This window comes from Carassius carassius, chromosome 37, assembly GCF_963082965.1.
Source record: "Carassius carassius chromosome 37, fCarCar2.1, whole genome shotgun sequence".
Classification (NCBI taxonomy): Eukaryota; Metazoa; Chordata; class Actinopteri; order Cypriniformes; family Cyprinidae; genus Carassius; species Carassius carassius.
The window spans coordinates 5,436,576-5,457,650 of NC_081791.1; the positions used below are offsets into that span (position 1 = coordinate 5,436,576).

The window sequence follows — 21,075 nt, forward strand, 5'->3', positions numbered from 1 at the left end:
GTGTTGGTAATCACAAGCTATTCAAGTTTACTGCAAGTACAAAAAGAAGGATGGGAAGCATTGTATGAGTTTTTTTCAGCGTGATACAGCTCTTCTGATGAAGTCTTCAGGAGTTGCGTGACTACCTGCAGGATGAGAGACAGATGCCCGTCTGTAAACTATCCTGTGTGTGAAGAAACAAAAACACATCAGCAGGCCTTCAGAGGCTTGACTGTGAAGTTTACTGAGCTACCTATTTTTGAGATGCATAAGTGCATTTAAATGTATGGACACAATCTTAAAGGGCTAACGTGAGAGTTATTACACAACCTGAATTTCAGAGAAAAAATTCAGTTTATTCAGTAGGCTACTCTTATTTGATATTTGTTTTCATGAGGATTGATTTAAATTTTGATCATAATTGCATTCACACTCCTTTTTGACCAGTGAAATGATGCAAGTGTAGCAGTGTAGCAAGACAGATCGCTTGGTTTTGAGACATAAAGCCTATTATCAGGTCAATTTTACCACACATTTTTGCTGCTTTTTCTGCACATTCTGGAATATATAGAATCAGTTATTATCAGTAATCTAATTTTATAACCCACAGATCAACTACATTATAGTTTTCAATGATGGAAATGTCAAAAAAAATAAAAATAAAAAATTGTGTATATGTATATATATATATATATAGATAGATTTTTTTTCCCCCAAAGTTTAAAACAGCTTTTGTTATTCAGATATGCGGACATGTCAGTCACACACACACACACACACACACACACACACACACACACACACACACACACACACATACACACATATAAGGCATAACAATTATTATTTCAATATATATTATTATCATATATGCTGTCTAATATATTTGATGAATAAAAGGTTAAAAAGAACTGCATTTATTCAAAATAAAAAAAATATATAATAATATATATTCTAATAATATATTTTCTTTACTATCACTTTTTATCAATTTAACACACCCTTGCTGAATAAAAGTATTGATTTTATTTAAAAGAAAAAAAAAGTATTGACCCCAAATTACTGACCAGTAGTGTATATTGTTATTACAAAATATTTATATTTTAAAAACATAGCTTCTTTTTTTTTTTACTTTTTATTCATCAAAGTACCCTAAAAAAGTATCACATGTTCTGAAAAAATATTAAGCAGCAGAACTGTTTCCAACTTTGATAATGAATCATCATATTAGAATAATTTCTAAAGGATCATGTGATAATGATCCTAAAACTTCAGCTTTGCATCACAGAAATAAATGATCATTTAAAGTATAATACATTTAAAAACTATTATTTTAAATTGTAATGATATATCACAATATTACATTTTTTTCTGTATTTTTGATCAAATAAATGCAGGCTTGATGAGCAGAAGAAACTTCTTTCAAAAACATTAAAAATAGTAATGTTTCCAAACTTTTGGTCTGTACTGTATATATATATATATATATATATATATATATATATATATATATATGCATTGTATTGTATTTAGTATATATATATATTACATAATTATATAGTACTTTACATTAAGATTTATATAAATATATTTGCATTTTAAACTATACATTTACTATAATGTATAATGTACACACAAAATTTATACTTAATTATACTATACTTAATATAAACTACATAAACTATAAATGATTTATACTCAATTTCTAACTGTATTCAACTGTAACTACTTCTGTGGAAAAAAATTATATCCAAAGTACCACTATATATTATTATATTATATTGCCAGATAGCCTTTTGTATATTTATTACTTTATATTCAAAATTCTCTCTCTCTCTATATATATATATATTATTATTATTATTTTTTTTGTGTGTGTGATGGTGCCACTGGAGCTTGTTGACTGTGGACTCGTGTAGGAGCGTGTGTTTGTGCGCTGTGGCAGAAGAGTGGGCTGGTCTTCAGAGAGAGACACATCACAGCAGTCTGACTCTCACTTCACTCTCAGTCTCTATAGAGCAGAACAACTCAGGATACCCACTAAGACTAGATACCAACTTTGGGACGGGAGAAACTCCGTGAGCACAGAGCCGACTGAAGGAATCTAGCAGGAGCAACTTCAGTGCACTTTCTCCAACTAACTCCCCGCATTTCCAGATTGTGTTCTTAGACACGTTTGCGCTGCTGGAAGACAACAAACACAGCCAAATAACATTTCTATCAAGACACTTTCGCACTGGAGTGATTTAACCCTAAAGAACAAGGTAAGAAACTTCACATAAAATTGAGATTTTTTTAGGTATTTCTCGACTAGGTTTTAGTTGCCCGTTCATAGCAAATGCGCGCAGGATGCGATGCGTTTAAAACCTCTCAGGCTCATATGCACTATTTTGAGACAATTTTCAGAGGTACCTGCCTTTGCATTTCCGAAATGCTTTCAAGCCTCATGAAAGAGTTGAAACACTTCTGCAGTCGCGGGGAAACGGAGCGGGACTCCCCGCGCTCTTTGAACCTTCTGCCAGAACAAGAGCGACGGGCTTTTGCGGTCTGCAAACTCCTGGAAGTGAAAGATTTCAAACACCTTTCCGTCAAGCCCGAGCTCGCAGGCTCCTTTAATGTTCGTCTGGATCTCAGAGGAGGTGCGATGGGAGTTTTTGGACATTGTGTTGGAGACGCGGTTCCCATGCGCTCCCATCCGCCAGACGCAATTCATCACAACTCGTCCTCGCCCTCTCAATTGTGCGTCTGTTATTCAGTCTTTCATAGTGTTAGATGTCTCTGTCTCCGCTGAAGGCAACTGCACATAGGGAGTTTTTCCTTAAATATCTGTTTGTTAGAAACTTCTCCAAACAGTAACGCATAAAAGCACCTGCAACATGCGTTTTTTTTTGGTCCATGTCTGCACGACTGCTTTTACAAACTTAACTGTCCTTTGCTGTTTAGAGAAATTAATGGTTTGTCAGGAACAACTTTTTGCACAAGTCTGCGTTTTTCGTTGGTTTAAGCAGTTAGTTTGGTTTAAGCTTGGTTTTATTTCTCAACATCAAGGTTTTAAATTCATTTTACAGTTTTTGAATGAATAAGAGAAAGTGTATCATTTAGCTTGGACTGCTCAATTTAAGTTTCAAGTGGACTAGTTTTAAAATTGTATTCCCAAAAATCCAAACAACCATAATCTACATTGTTTCACGAATATGTAGTGAAATAAGAAATTTAACATTTGATGAAAATTTAGTTGAAAAGCATAACAAACAAATCTCACAAATTCCATTTTAAAGTTTACTTAAATGGTCCTGCAGTGTCAATTAATTTTTTAAAAGTACAGCTAATTTGTGTGTATTAATGTAAGCCCAACTGCATGATGAATAATCATTGTATAATAGTAAAAGTAGATCTTTAAAGATTAAAAATTATTGCATGTGACTTGCTTGAAATTTCAGATTGGCTGTCCATGCTGAGATCTCGGTCCCATTTGTATCCTTTTCCTTTTTTGAATTTGAATAGTAAATTGTGTGGATTTTTTTAATCTCTCCGATGGGATTGCAAGGATTAGTCTCCTATCAGACACAAACAACTACGAAGTGGATTGCTGGCTACCTGATGTGGTTCCTGGTGAGAGTGATACTTTTCTCTGGGCTGGGAGACGTAATGAAAGGCAGACTCAGAATGAGGGAATTTGAATAACTGTATTTAGCGGCGAGGCCAAGCTGCACTGCCTCCCATCCTCTCTCGGAAAGAATGAAACAGGAACAAAAGTCTAAGAACGGGAAGGTCTGTGTTGCATAGCGTATCTAAACCCTTATTTACATATGAAAACTCTGGCAGCGAAAGAATTCTGCCACTGTTGCAATAGCCATTTGTGTGTCCAACGGAGTGACAGTCCGATGCGGAGATACAGTCGTCCTCACGCTGGTCTTTGTGGGGTCTGACGTGACTGTGTGTCATGTCCTGTTGAGGAGAACCAGAGATTTAATCGCAGCTTTTCGAACTTTTTGTGACCCCCTGTGATTTCATTTCCATAACTGTTTGTTCGCAAAGCTTCAGAGCTCGAATTCAGTTTGAGATGGTTCATTCAGTGCGTCCTGTCAGCGAAACATGCAAACGACGCCGTTCACATAAGATCATTTTCATTCTCGGTAGGTAGATGATAAATAAACGGCAGTGGCTTCTTTATTTCCCAGCATGTCCGTTTGTGCGCTTCCTTAGATATGCTCATATGGGTGGGGTGAGGAGGACAAATTGTCCCTCGAGTCTGTGAATATCTGTGAGATCTCAAATTCTTCTCACAAAGACAGCAATGAAGTGAACATCAATCAGGGGCCTTCACATTCAATGGTCTGTTTGTGTGGCACTTGGAGAAAGTGGCCCCTACACCCTCAGCACAGCTGCTGAAGAACATTCCCAAACATTGTACTAATTGGGAGACCTGAGATAAAGACTTGTGTGAGGATACTTAGAGTGGGACATCTGGACACTCTAAAGTTGGTTTGACTTTATTAATAAAGTTATACTTCACAGCTACTCTGTGTCTGTCTCAAATGTGTCTCAAAAACACAAATATCTTCAAAGATTTTAGTCAACAAATGCCATTCTGGGTCCTTGCCAAAGTAAACAAGCAGCAGACAGCCAAGTGTCCATGGTGGAGTGATGGACTTCAGCTCTCAAAACCGGCTTCTAACAATTAGTCATTGTGCCATTTGGCTGTCCAAGAGCGCCAGTGCAGCTCAGGATTGGCATAAAGACATCCAAAGTACATGTCAAGCACCTCAACTCTAAAGTGCTGGTCTCATTTATAAGAAATCATAGCTTTTGAGGTGAGAGGGACACATAGTGGCTGTTTGCTTGCACACTCATTCATTTTTCAGTACAAACCAAATACCAAATAATGAGGTAACTGAGATACTGATACTGCCATGTACGTCCAGGGTTTAATTCTAAACTGCCCCAACACACATGCCTGTGGCTGTCTCTGAAATCACCCCCTTTAACTCCAGTCCTGGAGGGACAGTGTCCTGCAGACTTGATTTCTATCCCTAATTAAAAACAAGCTTATAGGTGTAGCAGGACGGGGAATGTCAGAATAGATGGACTAACCACTGACTCTTGTCAGAATTGCACTGAATAAAACTGCTCTATAAAATCCAACATTGTGTTCCACTGTTGAGGTTGGTTTCTTTTCCCCTGTCATTAGCTTTCCAGCTCTGGCTCCGTATGTATGCAAGACAGGGCCGTGAGGAGCCCAGGGGACGAAGCTCACAGTAAATGTCTGTTCAGAGGTTTCGGGAAGCGCTGACAGAAGCTGAGGGAAACTCACCCATTCTCCAGTTTCAGGGCGTCGTGCCTCTGTTGAAACAGAATCTGAAATGTTTCCCTTATCTCGGTGCAAATGAAGGCTTTTGCACCTCTGGTGTGATATAGGAGAGTTCACATATGTGACACTGAGCTCCATAGAGAGGAGGGTCAGTATGGAGGCAGTATGTGTGTGTGTGTGTGTAAACGTGCAGTCATACATGTTTAAAAAGCAAGTGAGACCGAAGTGACACCCACACACAGGTTAGCACGGTAATGATGGCTCTCTGCTGTTTGTGGCCCGGGCAGCTGCAGTTTGATTGACAGGTGGTAGCTGCTGTGATGTGATGTGTGTTTTCACCCTGTCAGTAGTGCAGCTTTTCCTGCTCCATACATGTGCTACTCATCTGTGTGTGTTTCCCTGGCTGAGCCTGTTAGTCCCTGTCTCACCTTGGTGAATTGCAAGTTAACACTTCTTGTGGCAATTAATCAGTTTATTATTTGACTGATTGGATCATTTAACGACAGGCTGATAGAATTATCTGTTTCTAATTGCTGATCAATCAGTCAGACTTTGCTGTTGCCCAAAGCCTCTAGACTCCCAGTGGAGATGAATGGTTATGTTATCTGATTTGGATAAACATATTTTGAAGAGAATGACATTTCTGTCTCTAGAGAGATAATTAGAAGAATTGTTACCAAAGGAAATTGTGTTATCCAGAGTGGAATGCAGCCAGATGTTTCTGAAACACCTGACACATGATTCTTGTAATGCATCTGGGTTGCAGAATTATCTCGAATGGCTCTTTAGATCTTAGACTGATAATCAAGAAAGTTAAAACAAGGTAATTTACTTAAAGTTACAGAGTAAGCTGTTTAAATAGCACCATTGCATTGTCGTTTTACGTGATTAGGAGAATTTTGAGGATGATAATTCATACAGCTTGTTGCATTCAAAGGGTTTAAGCTGTTTAACATTATGAACTTGACTCTAAGAGCTTCCCGCAACACACTTTCTCCCGAAACCACTTCAAGGTCCAATTCATCACACATCTCAGATTTGTACATAAGTGATCCAGGACCCAAATTAACCCATTTCCGTCACAGGAAAAAAGTTTGGTAAAAACTAATGAATGCTAAAAAATAAAAAAAATAAAAAGGAGCAAAACAAAGTTGACACAATTGCGGCTGACTCTCCCTTCAAATTATCCTTCCCCAAATTACGATCAGACATTCTCCCCAGCTCTAATTAAACATTAGCTTTTATTTGTTCCAGATGGGGCTTTTGTTTTGAAGTTTTATTTCAGAAAGAGACTTGCTTTCTGCTCTGGGAAACACAACTCCATCCAAACCTGACAAAGTTGCAGAGGAAATCCATGTTCCTGTGTTTCTGTGCTTTCTCCTCTTGGTTGTAAACTGGAATTTGTGGCAAATGTTCTGCAACCACATCCAAAGAGATACAGTATTATAATTCTTATCCAAGGATCATACATACAAGTTTGCACACAAGGTTTTCCTAGTCACAGTCTATAGTCTTTAAGTGAGAGCATCACTTTTCTGTGTGAGAATACCCTATTAGACCATCAGAGCACATGAGAAATAAGTGCTCTATTGTTGTGGGAGACAGAGGAGAGGAAATGTAATGCATGATAAAAGCAGTGCTTTGTGTGCAAATGCAGTTAAGTACATTTTGTGATTGGCTGAAGTGAAAAGCCCAAGTGTAAAGGAGGGGGGTGATAATGTGCAACTTTTAAAAGAAAGGCAAGAGGAAGGCACGTAAAAGAAAGAGAAACAATGGATGAAAGCGGAAGAGGAGAAAGAGACAGCACTATCTGAGCTTGGCAAATAAAGAGTGAGTGAAAGAGGTCAAGAAAAGTGGGAATAAAGGCAGCAGGAGGGAAGAGATTCCTGGATAGGTCAATAAGAGGACAAGCACTTACTCGCTGTTAATGACAGTGGAGTATCGCTCTAATCTGCCATCATTAGCCTGATTATATCAGGGGCTTTGGGCTTTGGCTTCAGCTCCAATCAATGACACCAAATCAATAGAAAGAGGTTATCATGTGATCCCCGCAAAGCCAAATCCAGCCTAGAGTGTAGCCCAACACAGACCAGCACAGATGAACCAAGTTCAGCTTTTTCTAACTGGTCTCATCACAGTCTATTTCAGAACAGCATACATAAACTTAGTCCAGCTCAATCTAACACATTTTTGCGGTCTTACCCACTCCAGAACAATGAATGCGAGTTAAGCACAGCCTAACGTAGTTAAGGACCAGTTACATGTGACCAGACTGAGTTTGAGATTTTAGTTGTTTTAAATTACAGTAAAGATATGTATGTTACAATATATATATATTTTATTATTATTATTATTATTTTAAATTAGCATTTCAGAATGATTTGTGAAGGATCATGTGACACTGAAGACTGGAGTAATGATGCTGAAAATATGCTGTTTGTCATTCACTTCAAAGTGAAATAAAAAGTGCACAGGACAGATGTAGCAGGATATTTTTGTACTGTGAGCTCGGACACTCTACACGGGCATTCAAATGGTGATTAGTGAGGGAGGGAGTGTGTGTGTGTGTGTGTCTTCAGTGAGCAGATGTGTGCATCTGTGAGTGCCTGGATGTTCTCATGAGTTGCTGAATGTTATTTGCATGCAGTATCAACCGCCGCATACTCGTCTTTTACCCCAGTTGTGCCGCCCCTTGAGTTAAAAAAGCAGCAGAACTTCAAAGGTGGTCAATGAGGACATTCATTTGATTTCCTAATCCCAAATCTCCTGTAGTTTGGTTTGTTTGTTGTAGCGTGATGGTGCAATCCAGTCATTTAGCTAAATGTTGAGATGAATTTGCTGTTCTTTTAGATTAGTATAAGGACATCATGGAATGATTTAACTGTTCTCCTTTAGAGCTTTTAAACAGTCATTAACTTCTACTGATGGTTTAACTGTCCTTAACTTGATGTATTTATTCTCCAGCTTTAAAGACTGCATGAAATCAAAATTTGAGTTTAATTACTTCAACATGATTAGTGGACACCAAAATTCACTTTCAGCAGATAAGCGCATTTTGTTTTCTCCGTTGGCACAAATATTGATTACTCATCTTGCACTAAACAGATCTTTGTCCAATCAAAAGCTTCCTTCTATGCCCCTGCCCCAACAACTCTATAACGAGAGACTATAACGAGAACTATAACTAATACAGTTTTAATAATCATTCCGATTCTATGTGAAAAGTCAAGTCCATACCAGAACTATAACAGTGGAACAAGATCATTGGAAATACTTCCAGAAACATTTGTTTTCCAGCCAATACACAGCAGTAAGAATCCACCCAACCGAATTGTGTGTGCTTTTAAGAAAAAGAACATTATTATGCTTTGATGTGGACACTAATATAGTTAGTGTGAAAGAAAAATGGAAAGAAGACTGTGCTCATGATAGCATTTCATCAGGTTTTTAAGAATGCAATTCCCTTCTCCTGTTAAGTCACTGTCAATGTCTCTCTCTCTCTCTCTCTCTCTCTCTAGGATGAGGTGGATATGTGGATGTTATGGCTTGGTGTTGCTGGTCTTTGGGGTGATGGGACAGAAACTGCCCACACGTGATGAAGGCCTCTTTCAGATGCAGATCAGGGATAAAGCTCTGTTTCATGACTCTTCTGTCTTGCCAGATGGAGCCGAGATCAGCGGATACCTTTTCAGAGATTCACCAAAACGGTGGGATCATACTTCACACAAACATTCACACTTTTCTTTACATATTTGTGTTTATATAAAGGTAATTAAAACTAGTATATATTAACACAAACGTGAATGAATGAATGATTGAATAAATAAATAAATAAATAAAAAGTTTATATTCAGAAAGTTACAATTTTTAAAATTTTCCCTCATGTAAAATATTTTTTAAGTTTGAACATCCTGGGACAGGAGGGTTATAATCATGTGCCTTTGTGGAAGTGTCTTTGCTTGAGGGAAGAAGAAATATGGGATCTATTATAGCTATAATGCATCAGATGAGTGCAAGACATGCATTATGAATGAGATGCTGGAAACGACGTGTGTGTGTTTGATGAAGCATTGTTTTGAGTAACAGGTGCACTCAAATGGACCAAACTGTCCGTCAAACTGCACCACCTGCGAGGCCTTAGCAAAAGGCTACAGGGTTATTTTAGCTGAGGAACATGAATTAATCACATACATACCACAGATGGTCGCAGGCTGAGCTATTCGCAATTTAAAACGCTTTATAGTTAAACGCTTTAACAACGAATCTCCCCGTTTTCCGTTTGATGTGCACGCCAGTGATTCTGTCAATGTCGTGTCCCGCTGATGAACTGCAGTGTTCTCAAATATAGCTGATTACACTGAAGTCTAGAATACATCTGTCATAATTATTTTACAGAATGTGGACTTGAAAGGTGTTTCTGCTCACAGAAGGGCTGATTAAAAGCTCAGACTATTTGGAATAACAGTATCAGGCTACTTTTACTGATTTAGAATTATATATACAGTAAATATTTTATGCAATATCTAAACACATTTGTCAAAATGTGCAGTATACAACAGAAGATTCTGCACTGTATCCCACAAAACAATATGCTTAATTTGACCTTCATTTTCCAGTGTGATGAATGATCTGGAACTAAATGTTTTATATATGTTTTATAAATTACTTTACAATTGACCGACCCTATCTAAAAAGAAAACATTACTATTTTACAGGATGAATTTGTATAAATTTGTGATTTGTATTGTTTTTTTTTATTTAATTTTTTAGAAAAAGTGTGACGATTCACCACTAAACCTAATCTTTAGCACTTAAGATCTCATGAAAATAAATAAATAAATGTATAAATAAATATATAAAGTAGTATATAAAGTAGTAAAAGTAAAAAACTAATTCAAATTAGCCACCAGTTATTCCGAGTGTAAAATAGTTACAACCTGCCATAAAATGAGTTGAAATGCAATTTAAAAAATTATTTTTCAAAGTTGTAAAAAAACACAATTTATTAGAGTACATTTAAAAAATAATACTATTTCAGTCTTTATAAATAAAAATTCACAATAAATTCCTCTGTTTGGATATAATGCGTCTGTAATGTGGTGATGTATCTAATTTAAATGAATTGTATGTAAACACATGATGCTTTCTGTTTCACACACTATTTTTGAAATAAATAGAAGGCAGTATTCAGTCTATACTGGCACTAAGTAGTAAGCTAATATTTCAATATAGTATTAGAAAGAGGTTACAGCTAAAATACACCAGCTGTGTTTGGTTTGCCTTTTATAAGACATGTCCCATGTGCAACGCATTGTCAAAGTATGCTAATTCAGTGGCAAACATATTGCTAAAAACGCTAACGAAACTAGCGGAAATGAGTTGAGACAGCAAGGCTAACGTAGCAGCGCTGTGTTTTGGGAATATGTTCCTAATTCGGTAGTGGTCTCCGAAAGGCCAGCTAGTTCTAATTTCACTATATTGTGTCTCGGGATGTGCTTTAATATATCTCAGGTACTTTTAAAGGCGAAACATGACTGCAATCAGGCTGGCTAAATTAGCAACACCATTATGCATTATGCAGTCTTATACTTAGGGACCTGCACTTTTTTTTTTTCAGGCCCGCATGTGAAAAGTATTGTTATACACCTTGTCATTTAACATTCTATATAATTGTATGCTAAAAAAGTGCACGTGTTTATCTAAAAACACCTAAAATATAATTGCCTGCAGATGGCTAGTTTTCACACAGTCATCAAAAGCGATTCAGTCCAAGCAAAGAGCACATCTGCTATACAGCATACAAAGAGTCAGGTTTAAATTACAGTGTAATTTCTATGTTGTTGTCATTTTTTGCAGTGCATGCTAACTTTCCTCGCTCTTGCAGGTACTATTTTGTGGTGGAGGAAGACAACACTCCTCTGTTGGTGACGGTGACACCTTGTGATGCTCCTCTTGAGTGGAGATTGATGTTGCAGGAGCTCCCAGAGGACCGCAGCGGGGAAGGATCAGGTATCCGAATTAAATCTTCCGATCAATGTTGCAACTCTGCAGTAATTTAAGACTTGTTTTCCATGTAAACGTTCAAAATCATTATTAGAAAACCTAATCTTAGAGCTGTGGAACAAGAGAACATCTCCCATAGCCATTCAGTACAGCTTAATGATTAAAGTAGACAGTGGTATCTCCTTCCCTTTATCTCCAAAGGATTAAACTTGATTAGGAAGGAAGTCATTCCTAAATTAAGAACCATTTTCATCTTAGAGGATTAAGAATTCCTTTCTATTAGCTTACGTAATATTAGCTTACTTAAAATGTAAAATGACTTGAAAGAAATGATAGCATTAAAATTATTGGGAATCTTTTGGTTATGTTCCAAAATCTAGTGAGCAACTTTAGGCAGCATTTTAAGCTCGGGCTGTTAAGACGGTCATAAAATGTAGTTACCTGTTAAAGCACTGAGACAGACGATAAGGCTAATATTAATTAGGTCTACATTATTCTTAGATTTTAATCTATGACATGAAGATAAATTGTGTTTATTCTCCCATGGCTTGCCAGCCCTATTTAATTATCCAGCATGTGCTGGTTAGGTATGTTTTGAAGCATGGCTACTGGTTTGAGTTGGTTTAAGCTGGTCATGTGCTGGTCCTAAGCTAGTCCTGAGTAGGAGCTAGTTGATTTGGACTGGTTTAGGACCAGCTCATGACCAGCTAAGGACCAGCTCAAACCAGCAGCCATGCTTCAAAACACACAGTACCTAACCAGTGGATGCTGTTTTTTCAACAGGGGGAGCAGCACTGTATAAATTATAAGGTTTCATTTCAGTTAGGATGTTGCCTATGTAAAGAATAGACAACAAATTGATTTGACCAAAACGAATGTCCTACAGATGCCCCCCTTAGAAAGTTTCATGCAAGAATAATTTTAGTTTTATGAAAAAGGTAAATATGTGTTTTCTGTGAAGTACTGTGGAGCAGGTCCAGCGTGGGTCAGTATTTTCAGTATTTTCCACTGTGGTCAATCATTAGCCCGGTTCAAGTGCGTCAGTGTGTATTTGTAAAGTGTGAATTTAGGCCCAGTGTAAGCACACTTGGTGTGCTGATGGACTGCATCTAAACATCTACTGAAGTAAAAGCCTGAAAGCAAGACTGAAAAATAGTAAAATGGAGTGAATCTTGTATAGAGATATATAAGGGTGAATCTCACAAAACCTGTCAAGAACATGACCACAAAATGGAAAAAAAATGTAGTGAAATGTAACCTAGATATGCTTTCAATCACACAGCCATAGAATTCCTCCCACTGATCTCATCAACTGTAAGCAAAAAAAGGTTGTGACCGGCATTCCTCTTCAAAGCAAAATTTTCGCTTGTACTTTTGTTCTCTCTTTTAGCAGTACTCCCTCCTCTTTTGCCCTCCTTCCTGGTATTTTTCCCATTTCTTCCCTTTTCCCATCACCCTCTCTCTGCATCTCTCTTTTTCCATCTGGACAGTATCCTAAAAAAGAAATCAATAAAGTTCCACAAAACACCCTTGTATTTCACTCCACTCACATGGAACAGCACAGAAGGTTTCAGTTCCATGTGTCTGTAAAACCCAATGTATATTGCCGAAATGGGGCAGAAGCTGCTGTGTCAGAAGCGTACTGTATGCGCAGAACATGTACATGTGTGAGCTTACATGAAGACACTAGTGTCTCCCTGCGAGACGTCAAGCTTCTCTGATCATCTCTGACTTTTTGTGCCATAATGACTTCCAGGCCTTGGGTTTCCTCGTTTCTCTTAGTCTGTGGCCCAGTATGGCTGTACTGGTTGATGAAATGCAGAGACACCCATCATTCACTGCTGTACAGTGGGGTTTTACGCAAAAGATTTATATATATATATTTTTACACAACGTGTAATGATTGTCCTGCTACAGCGTGACTTGGCTGTGACTGGGAGATCCTGAAAGACAAATCAGTCACAGTTGATGACATCCGCCTCATTTCCTTGCTCACATGTGCATTCAGTCATTCACAGTTGCAATAACTCAAAAACCCTCCCCTGGTGGGAATGAACCTTAGGAAAGAACATTTCAAATGAGATCTCTTCAATATTTCATTTGTTTCAAGATAGCAATGTGATCAAATGGAAATCAAATTACCGTGAAACTTGAAGTGAATGAAAAGAGTTCAACAACGCCTTAAACTTTGCTATCCAGCTGTCTTTACAACTCTACATTTGTATTTATGCAAACTCTTAATGCTTTTAATAAAAGCAACTTCATACAATCTCTGTTTTGATCAGTTCTTTTATTCAGTGGGAATCGAACCCATGATCTTGGTCTTGCCAATGCCTTTCTCTACTGTTTAAACTACATAAATACTTAGTTTATCAACTATTTTCTCATTTTATTTCCCTTAAAGAATTTCAGGAGACACATCCGAGACGAAGTTGATATTTTTCATTTTAATAGAAATTCATTTTAAGTTACTTCTGTGCAATACTTTATGCACTTTTTTTCTCCCCTGGATAATTGCAGGACTATGTTATAAATGGAAACCAAACAAGGACATGGAAGTGCTTTTAATTTTTGTTATCTTTTCTTGAGGTACAACATCCACAGTAAATAAATACTCATACACAAGTCTTTTCCCATGTTTACGGAATATATCCACTGGGAGCCAGTCTTTGAGTGCAACGCGTGTTCATTTAGTTTTCTGGTTGACAAACATAATATTATGCTTTCTCGCCCAGCTGAATGGAGAGGGCTTGGAAAGGAACTCAAGGAACAGCGAAGCCACAAGGCGTCTCTGTGTAGCTTAGAGTTCCCTGGGAAGGCATAGTGAAAGTCATCCTCTGATGTGCAGGTTTGTTTAGATACAAAACACAGCCGCCAGCTGATGAGTGGCTAACATCCACTGGAGCAGGTAGCTCCCTGTTACTTCACAAGGATTAACACATTAAAAGATGCTCTTTCTGTTAAGATGGAAATTGCTGCTTCTTTTTTCCAGTGGTGTTAATCGGGGTGTGGGGAGGAAGCGGTAAGTAAACAACTAGATGAGCGGATTTCGAGTGGTGAGGGAAATGCATCATTATGTGGCATTTAATGTTAAATATTCAGTCATTGATGTTCAGAAAAAGCCTAAGTGTGTACATCCATCTGTTCGACAGTTTATGTGGCTTATGTTTGTGTGTGGTTTTAACAAGTCATCATTCAAAATGTGCATCTCCAAACAGTTTTACCCCCACAGAATGGGCCTTGTTTTTGATGTTTGTGGTTTGTTCTGTGGGGACACTCATTTCCTCATCATCTTTTGGTTCTCTGTGCTTGTTTCCAGGTGGCCTAACTTTGTGAATCTCTCTGTGTCTTTTGTGTCCCAGGTGAGCCAGAACCTCTAGACCAGCAGAAACAGCAGGTCATGGCCAACGAGGGGACCGAACTCTTTACCTACAAAGGAAATGACGTTGAGTCGTTCATTTCCACTAGCTCCCCTTCGGGCTTGTACCAGCTGGAAATCATCTCAACTGAAAAGGACAGCAACTTCAAGATTTACTCAACCACAACTCCCGAGTCCGACCAGCCATACCCGGAGCTGCCTCACGACCCCAGGGTTGATGTTACCGCACTGGGTCGTACAACTGTCACGCTGGCCTGGAAGCCCACTCCTACTGGCTCCATCATGGGCCAGCCGATCCAGTACTGTGTGGTTATTAACAAGGAGCACAACTTCAAGAGCTTATGCGCAGCGGAGGCCAAGATGAGTTTGGATGATGCCTTCATGATTGCTCCAAAACCCGGTCGGGATTTCAGCCCCTTTGACTTTGTTCATTTTGGTTTTGTCCCATCTGAGAATGATTTCAAGGATCGTTCCCTCACCACCAACAGAGCTCTGAGCAACAAGATGAGTCGCACATATATCCCCAAGCCCAAAGTGGCAGACATACAGAAGATCTGCATAGGCAACAAGAATATTTTTACAGTGACAGATCTAAAGCCAGACACACAATATTACTTTGATGTGTTCGCCGTCAACACAGGCACCAACATGAGTACTGCATACGTGGGCACTTTCGCCCGCACTAAGGAAGAAGCCAAGCAGAAGACTGTGGAGCTCAAGGATGGGAAAGTAACCGATGTCTTCATTAAGAGGAAAGGCAGCAAATTCCTTCGCTTTGCCCCGGTCTCCTCTCACCAGCGTGTCACTCTCTTTGTCCATGCCTGTCTGGATGCAGTGCAAGTTCAGGCGCGGCGTGATGGGAAGCTTGTTCTCTCTCAGAATGTGGAAGGTGTCCGTCAGTTCCAGCTCAGAGGAAAGCCCAAAGCCAAGTACCTGATTCGTCTGCGGGGATCCCGCAAGGGTGCCTCCACCTTGAAAGTACTTGCTAGCACACGTGCCGGAGGCAAGCAACCTTTCCCTGCCCTACCTGAAGATACCCGCATCAAGGCTTTTGATAAGTTGCGTACCTGTTCCTCTGTTACCGTGGCTTGGCTTGGCACACAGGAGCGCAACAAATACTGTGTTTACAGACGTGAAGTTTCCGTAAGCTACAGTGAAGAGCATCGGCGCCGAGAGCAGAACCAGTGCACTGGACCAGAGAGCCGTCACAAGTCTGAGAAAGTGCTTTGCAAGTACTTCCACAGTGCCAACCTGCAGAAGGCAGTCACTACCGAGACCATAACTGGCCTTGAGGCGGGAAAGAGCTATCTCCTGGATGTTTATGTGGTGGGACACAGCGGCCACTCAGTCAAGTACCAGAGCAAACTGGTGAAAACAAGGAAGTACTGTTAAAAAAGAGACTCATAAAGCACAGACTCTGCACAGAAGTAAATATATTATATATATAATGAGAAAAAGATAAGTTTATTTAACTCGAAGTGATATTCTACTAAGGAGAGTTTTGCAGACTGACTACTTGCACACAATGCTAATGCTAACGCGGCATGTGTCGCGGTTACTGAACTGCCTGTAGAGTGAGATATCAACCTCTGTATTTATGTTTACATTACTGAGTTGAGTCGAGTCTGGCACCTGAAGGTTTGTTCTCAGGGGGTGCCATCGCTGTTGCTACGCAAAGAGTCCCTGTACTGCATCCTCAGTGCCGTGGAATTGGAAGTTTGGAGGAGTCGCAGTTCTCTTTTAGCCACTGCATGCACCATTTGTTTGCCTTATGTCTACTTTTGATTTGTTTGTTCGTTTTGGTATTTACGCCAGCCATCTCAAAGGTAGCTCCATGACTCCTTCTGTCCGCTGTCCTGCCCTGTATTAAAAACATGGTTTAGAAGACTTTTTAAATTATTTCGTACTTCTTAATGTTTTATTTTTTTAACTGCTATTTTTTGTTATTGACAACATTTATTAGTGATAAAAATGTGTTTAAAATCTATATGAAAGTCAACATTGTTGAAGAGTTTCCCCACTGTCAGTTTATGTGTGTATAATCTCAGTTTGTGAATCTGGTGTGTATAAATGTGTCTCATCTCTGTGTCACATGTACAGATTTTCTCTGCCAATATTCATGTACATAAAACACTAAATATAGACATCTGTAATCCCAGCGGTTATGTGTTTCTATGCCAGGATGATAAATACATACTGGGAAATATCCACATGAATGAATGACTGAAAGTGTATGTTCAGCTATGAAGTAAAGCATTTTTCATATGACTCATAGTAATGCACGTCAAGAACACCCAAATGACCTATTGCGTTTGCCAATGCACAGTGCACAGAATACTTGATCCCACAATGCAATGGACAATATTAGCCACAAAGTCCTTCCTTATTATTGACCAAGATTAAAGTCATTTTCATTGTATAAACAAAACAATGCAAAATAACTTATATTACTGAGATGAAAAATCAATGCTACTTGCTGTATTAAGCATGCACGAAATGAAGTTTTGTAAAAACAGTGTAGCATACTACTAAAATTACTTATTGTTGCATGACACATTCTGATTCACACTAGTAAGTAATTCCATTCTGCACACAGCCATAATTTCTAAGTCTGTAAAGCAAATTGTAAAACTACTGTGTCAAATGTCACAATTGTATATAGCATTTTTACACATTAAGTACATACTATCTTTATCACTGTTCATCTCTCTTTTTCACAATCACATGGGGTTGAATTTTTGCATAATGCTCAAATCAAACTGTAGTGTCTTTCCTGAGGAGTACAGTTTGAGTTCCCTTTGTAGCCTGTCAATCTCTACAGACAGACATAACACAACCTTGCCTGTCTTAAATTAGCCTCATTGCTGCCCTGCAATATTGAGGAAGAGTACTGGGAATAGTGCAAGAATGGATTGGGAATGCTTGAGGCAATGGTCTGGGTATGCCATGGATGGCCCTTTACAGAGAAGCTAATGAGAACGGTCAGCAGGGACTGTGTGTGCAAAGCTCACAGAAAGAGGGTCAGTTAGAGAGTAAACGTGTTTTTAATAAAACCAAAATTCCCTGGATCCCAAGACAATCAAAAGAAGAGGTGGCCAATGCATTCACTTTTTTTCAGTTTTCTTCTTTTTCTTTTCTTTCCTGGAAATATTGCCTGTATTAAAATAAACCCTTATAACTGACTGATTTAGTACACTAGATTGGCAGCAACACCCAAAGAGTGAAGCAGGAGACATCCGCACATTAGGTCCTTTCGCACCATTTTAGTTACAGAACTATATGTGTACTAGGATGTGACATAAGCTGGTCGATAGCGATGTCATTTGTGCGCAGCGTTCAACAACTTTAACAAAAAAGAATAACGTTAACAACAGGAGGATGGAGGACGCTGTGATCGGAGCTGTTTTTTTCGTTGTGTCTCACGGGCTTCACAATAATGGATATGGAATGTCGATGTATATGTAAAGCGACTGAAAGAACGTAAAGGAGGACTAAGAATCTCCAACGACAACTGGCAATGCTACAGTTGCTACAAGTGCCTGCACTTCAGCATCCGTATATTTATCGCTGTCCATCATACTTGCGAAATAAGTTGACACAATGAAAAAAGTAGTTCCTGCACCTAGTTCCTAGTTCCTTTATTTATTTGCAGTTTACCAGGTGAAAGAAATTTGCAAGAAATGTTTTCACAACTTTCATTAATTTTTTTTTATTATATATATATATATATATATATATATATATATATATATATATATAGTTATTTAAATGTTAGGACATTTCTTTTCTTTTAAGTAATTTTTGTTGAAAATTTATATTTAATGTACATTTTTTCAAATGTTGCGACGAACATTATTGGAACATTCTTATGATGTTAATTGTACTTAGTAAATATTCTCGTAATGAGAAAACATTCTTAGAACATTATATTTTGGGTAAAAAATTAAATGAGAATATCATGAGAAATGTTGTAGTAACATTTAACATTCTAATCTCAGCAAGAAAACATTTTAAAATTAGAACATTAAAAATGATCTTTCAAATAACATTATATTTTGGGTGAAAACAAAGTTAGTAAAACATTGTAAGAAATGTTTTTGTAACATTTAAATATTAGTATAACCACAACAAGAATACTGGACAATTAGAAACAATGTTCCAACAACATTTTTCTAACCTAAATTTGTTAACTGGGTATGTGATATGCTGATTTAGTATTGGGCCAAAAGAAGTGGTCTTAAAAGACAGCAAAATTGTACTGCCTATGTTTTGAACAGTAATTGCATTGGTTGCACACCCATGATACTTGCTATCAAGTTTGGAAGCTCATTAGACTTTAGAACAGCTTATGTTTGTCTTTCAAACTTTTGTATCTTTCCTTCCCACTCACATATACGCAGTCTTTACACACACACACACACACACACACACACACACACACACACACACACACACACACACACACACACACACACACACACACACACACACACACACACACACACACACTTCATTTACCTTGCTGTATCCTCTATTCTAGAATTCTTATGAGCCACAGTTGCCGCATTTGGCCGCCAACACTCACTCAGAGTAAAATGATAACAGCACTATCAAAACAGGTCTTCTCTCTGTAAAAGCAGTTCTCGTTGGTGTCGTAAAAGAGGAAAATACTCAAATACACAGAATAAACGGTTTCATGCTGGCCGGCGGCTCTCCAGGGACTATAAAAGGAGAGAGATGTGGTTGTTAGGGGGAAGAGTGAGATATATACAGCCAGAGAAAACAGTAAATGAAATAAATATAGAGGAATGGAAGCCACATCAAAGAGTGATGGGTTTCAGCTTTTAGCACTGAACTTTGTTGTGCTCTTATCTGATTTTTAGCGTGTATGTCTGTATGAATGCATGTATACGCATGGCTTGCGTCCCAGTTCCTTAGAACTCAGTGACACTTTTGAAGATAGATTGTGAAGCAGGATTCTGAAATAACTCTTTCATACACACACACACACACACACACATATTCGCTCAACATCCACATACAAACTCGGTGTGTGATGGTGCTCGTAAGACAGAATACTGATACCATCAAAAGGTCTCAGAAACCACAGTCCTGGCAGTTCCTCTGAGATCAGACCATCTGTACCTAAAGACCTCCTCACGTGGATTAAAAACCTCACCAAAACATCAAAAACTCCCTCTAAAGTGGTGTATCATCATGACAAAAGGGAGAGAACAATAAATACTGCTAGTTTGGCGGCTATTTCACAAAATGGTTCCCAAGGTTTCTTTTTCAAACTGGAGGTAGGGTGGTTTCTGATGACTTTAAGCCGACTAGATTTTTGGGTATCATAAATAATCTGTCAAGTTAAGTCAATGTTATATAGCTTTAACTCTTATAAATAGAGTTTCCAATTAGATCCAGATCCAGAAAGTCTGATGCCACAGGAGTTTATCGCTATACTGGCACATTCTGTGTCACATCTGTAGTCAATCTCCATTGATTCCTATGTGTCTATCCTATGTGACTAAATTTGACATAGTAAGTGGCACATGGAAACATAAACCTCAAGAAAAGTCAAGGTTATATACACAGTCTTAAAAATCAAGGTTCCTTATTAGCATTAGTGATTCTATGAAGAACCTTTAACATCTAAAAGGGCTTTTGCACTGGAGGAACCTTTTCCTAGAACTACTGGCAGAAGTTCTCGCTTTTGGACGTGTTCGCACCACAGGAAATAGGAACGTATTTAGTTCCAGGAACTCCATTTGGGGAATTAATTAGCTAACTAGCTCACTAATTAGCTCCTACTTCAGAGTAGGGTCTAAAACAGATTTATAGGAACTACCAGTGACAAAAGTGTATGCTGATACGAAACACTGGCTACCTGGCATTTTTAAGCTGTATAAAAATATTTACTCCACCAACATGGAAAACAGCAATAACGGCATTTACCTGTTGTCCGCATCATTGTGTTCTTTTCTCAGCCTTGCCCTTAATGATATGTGACACTGCAAGTTGTAATAGGATATTTAGTCAGATTTTCATGCTCTTTCAATTGCGTAAATTGTCTGTTTACGTTCCATCCCTGTTATCAACACAGCTCAGATCACGGTGTCCTCCATTCACTGGTTGTTGATGTTTGTAAATGCCATGAATAAAGATATTGCTGTCGGCTGCTTCAGAATTCCTAGGGGGAAATTAGTTCTTTAGGAACCACCAGGTTGGCTAGTTCCTAGAACTAAATTCCTGGGACTATGTGGTGCAAAAGCCCCCTTTGGAACCTTTCCATTGCACAAATTGTTCTTTATAATTGGAAAATAAAAGGTTCTTAACAAAATGTTCTTTTTAAAGCTGTTCACTGAAAGGTACTGAAGAAACCCACAGAGTGTAGGCCTACACA

General features: G+C 38.4%; 1 protein-coding gene across 2 annotated transcripts; it reads left to right on the top strand.

The window, feature by feature from the left end:
- The first annotated feature begins 1,979 nt into the window (after positions 1 to 1,979).
- On the top strand, positions 1,980 to 16,830 carry ndnf (neuron-derived neurotrophic factor). 2 transcript variants are annotated; one of them, XM_059527212.1, is made up of 4 exons: positions 1,980 to 2,243; positions 8,809 to 8,997; positions 11,175 to 11,299; positions 14,653 to 16,830. In XM_059527212.1, the coding sequence occupies exons 2-4, from the start codon at positions 8,810 to 8,812 to the stop codon at positions 16,062 to 16,064; spliced, it is 1,725 nt and encodes a 574-aa protein (XP_059383195.1). In that variant the 5' UTR covers positions 1,980 to 2,243; position 8,809; the 3' UTR covers positions 16,065 to 16,830. The 2 variants fall into 2 exon arrangements, with proteins under 2 accessions (XP_059383195.1, XP_059383196.1); XM_059527213.1 differs by having other exon boundaries at positions 1,981 to 2,243; positions 14,656 to 16,830.
- Positions 16,831 to 21,075: the final 4,245 nt, after the last annotated feature.

Bases quoted from the DNA above. Each gene is read 5' to 3' on its own strand.
- ndnf (XM_059527212.1), top strand. From the start codon at position 8,810: ATGAGGTGGATATGTGGATGTTATGGCTTGGTGTTGCTGGTCTTTGGG. The intron at 8,998-11,174 runs GTGGGATCATAC...TCGCTCTTGCAG, and splicing joins TTCAGAGATTCACCAAAACG to GTACTATTTTGTGGTGGAGG. The intron at 11,300-14,652 runs GTATCCGAATTA...TCTTTTGTGTCC, and splicing joins CCGCAGCGGGGAAGGATCAG to CAGGTGAGCCAGAACCTCTA.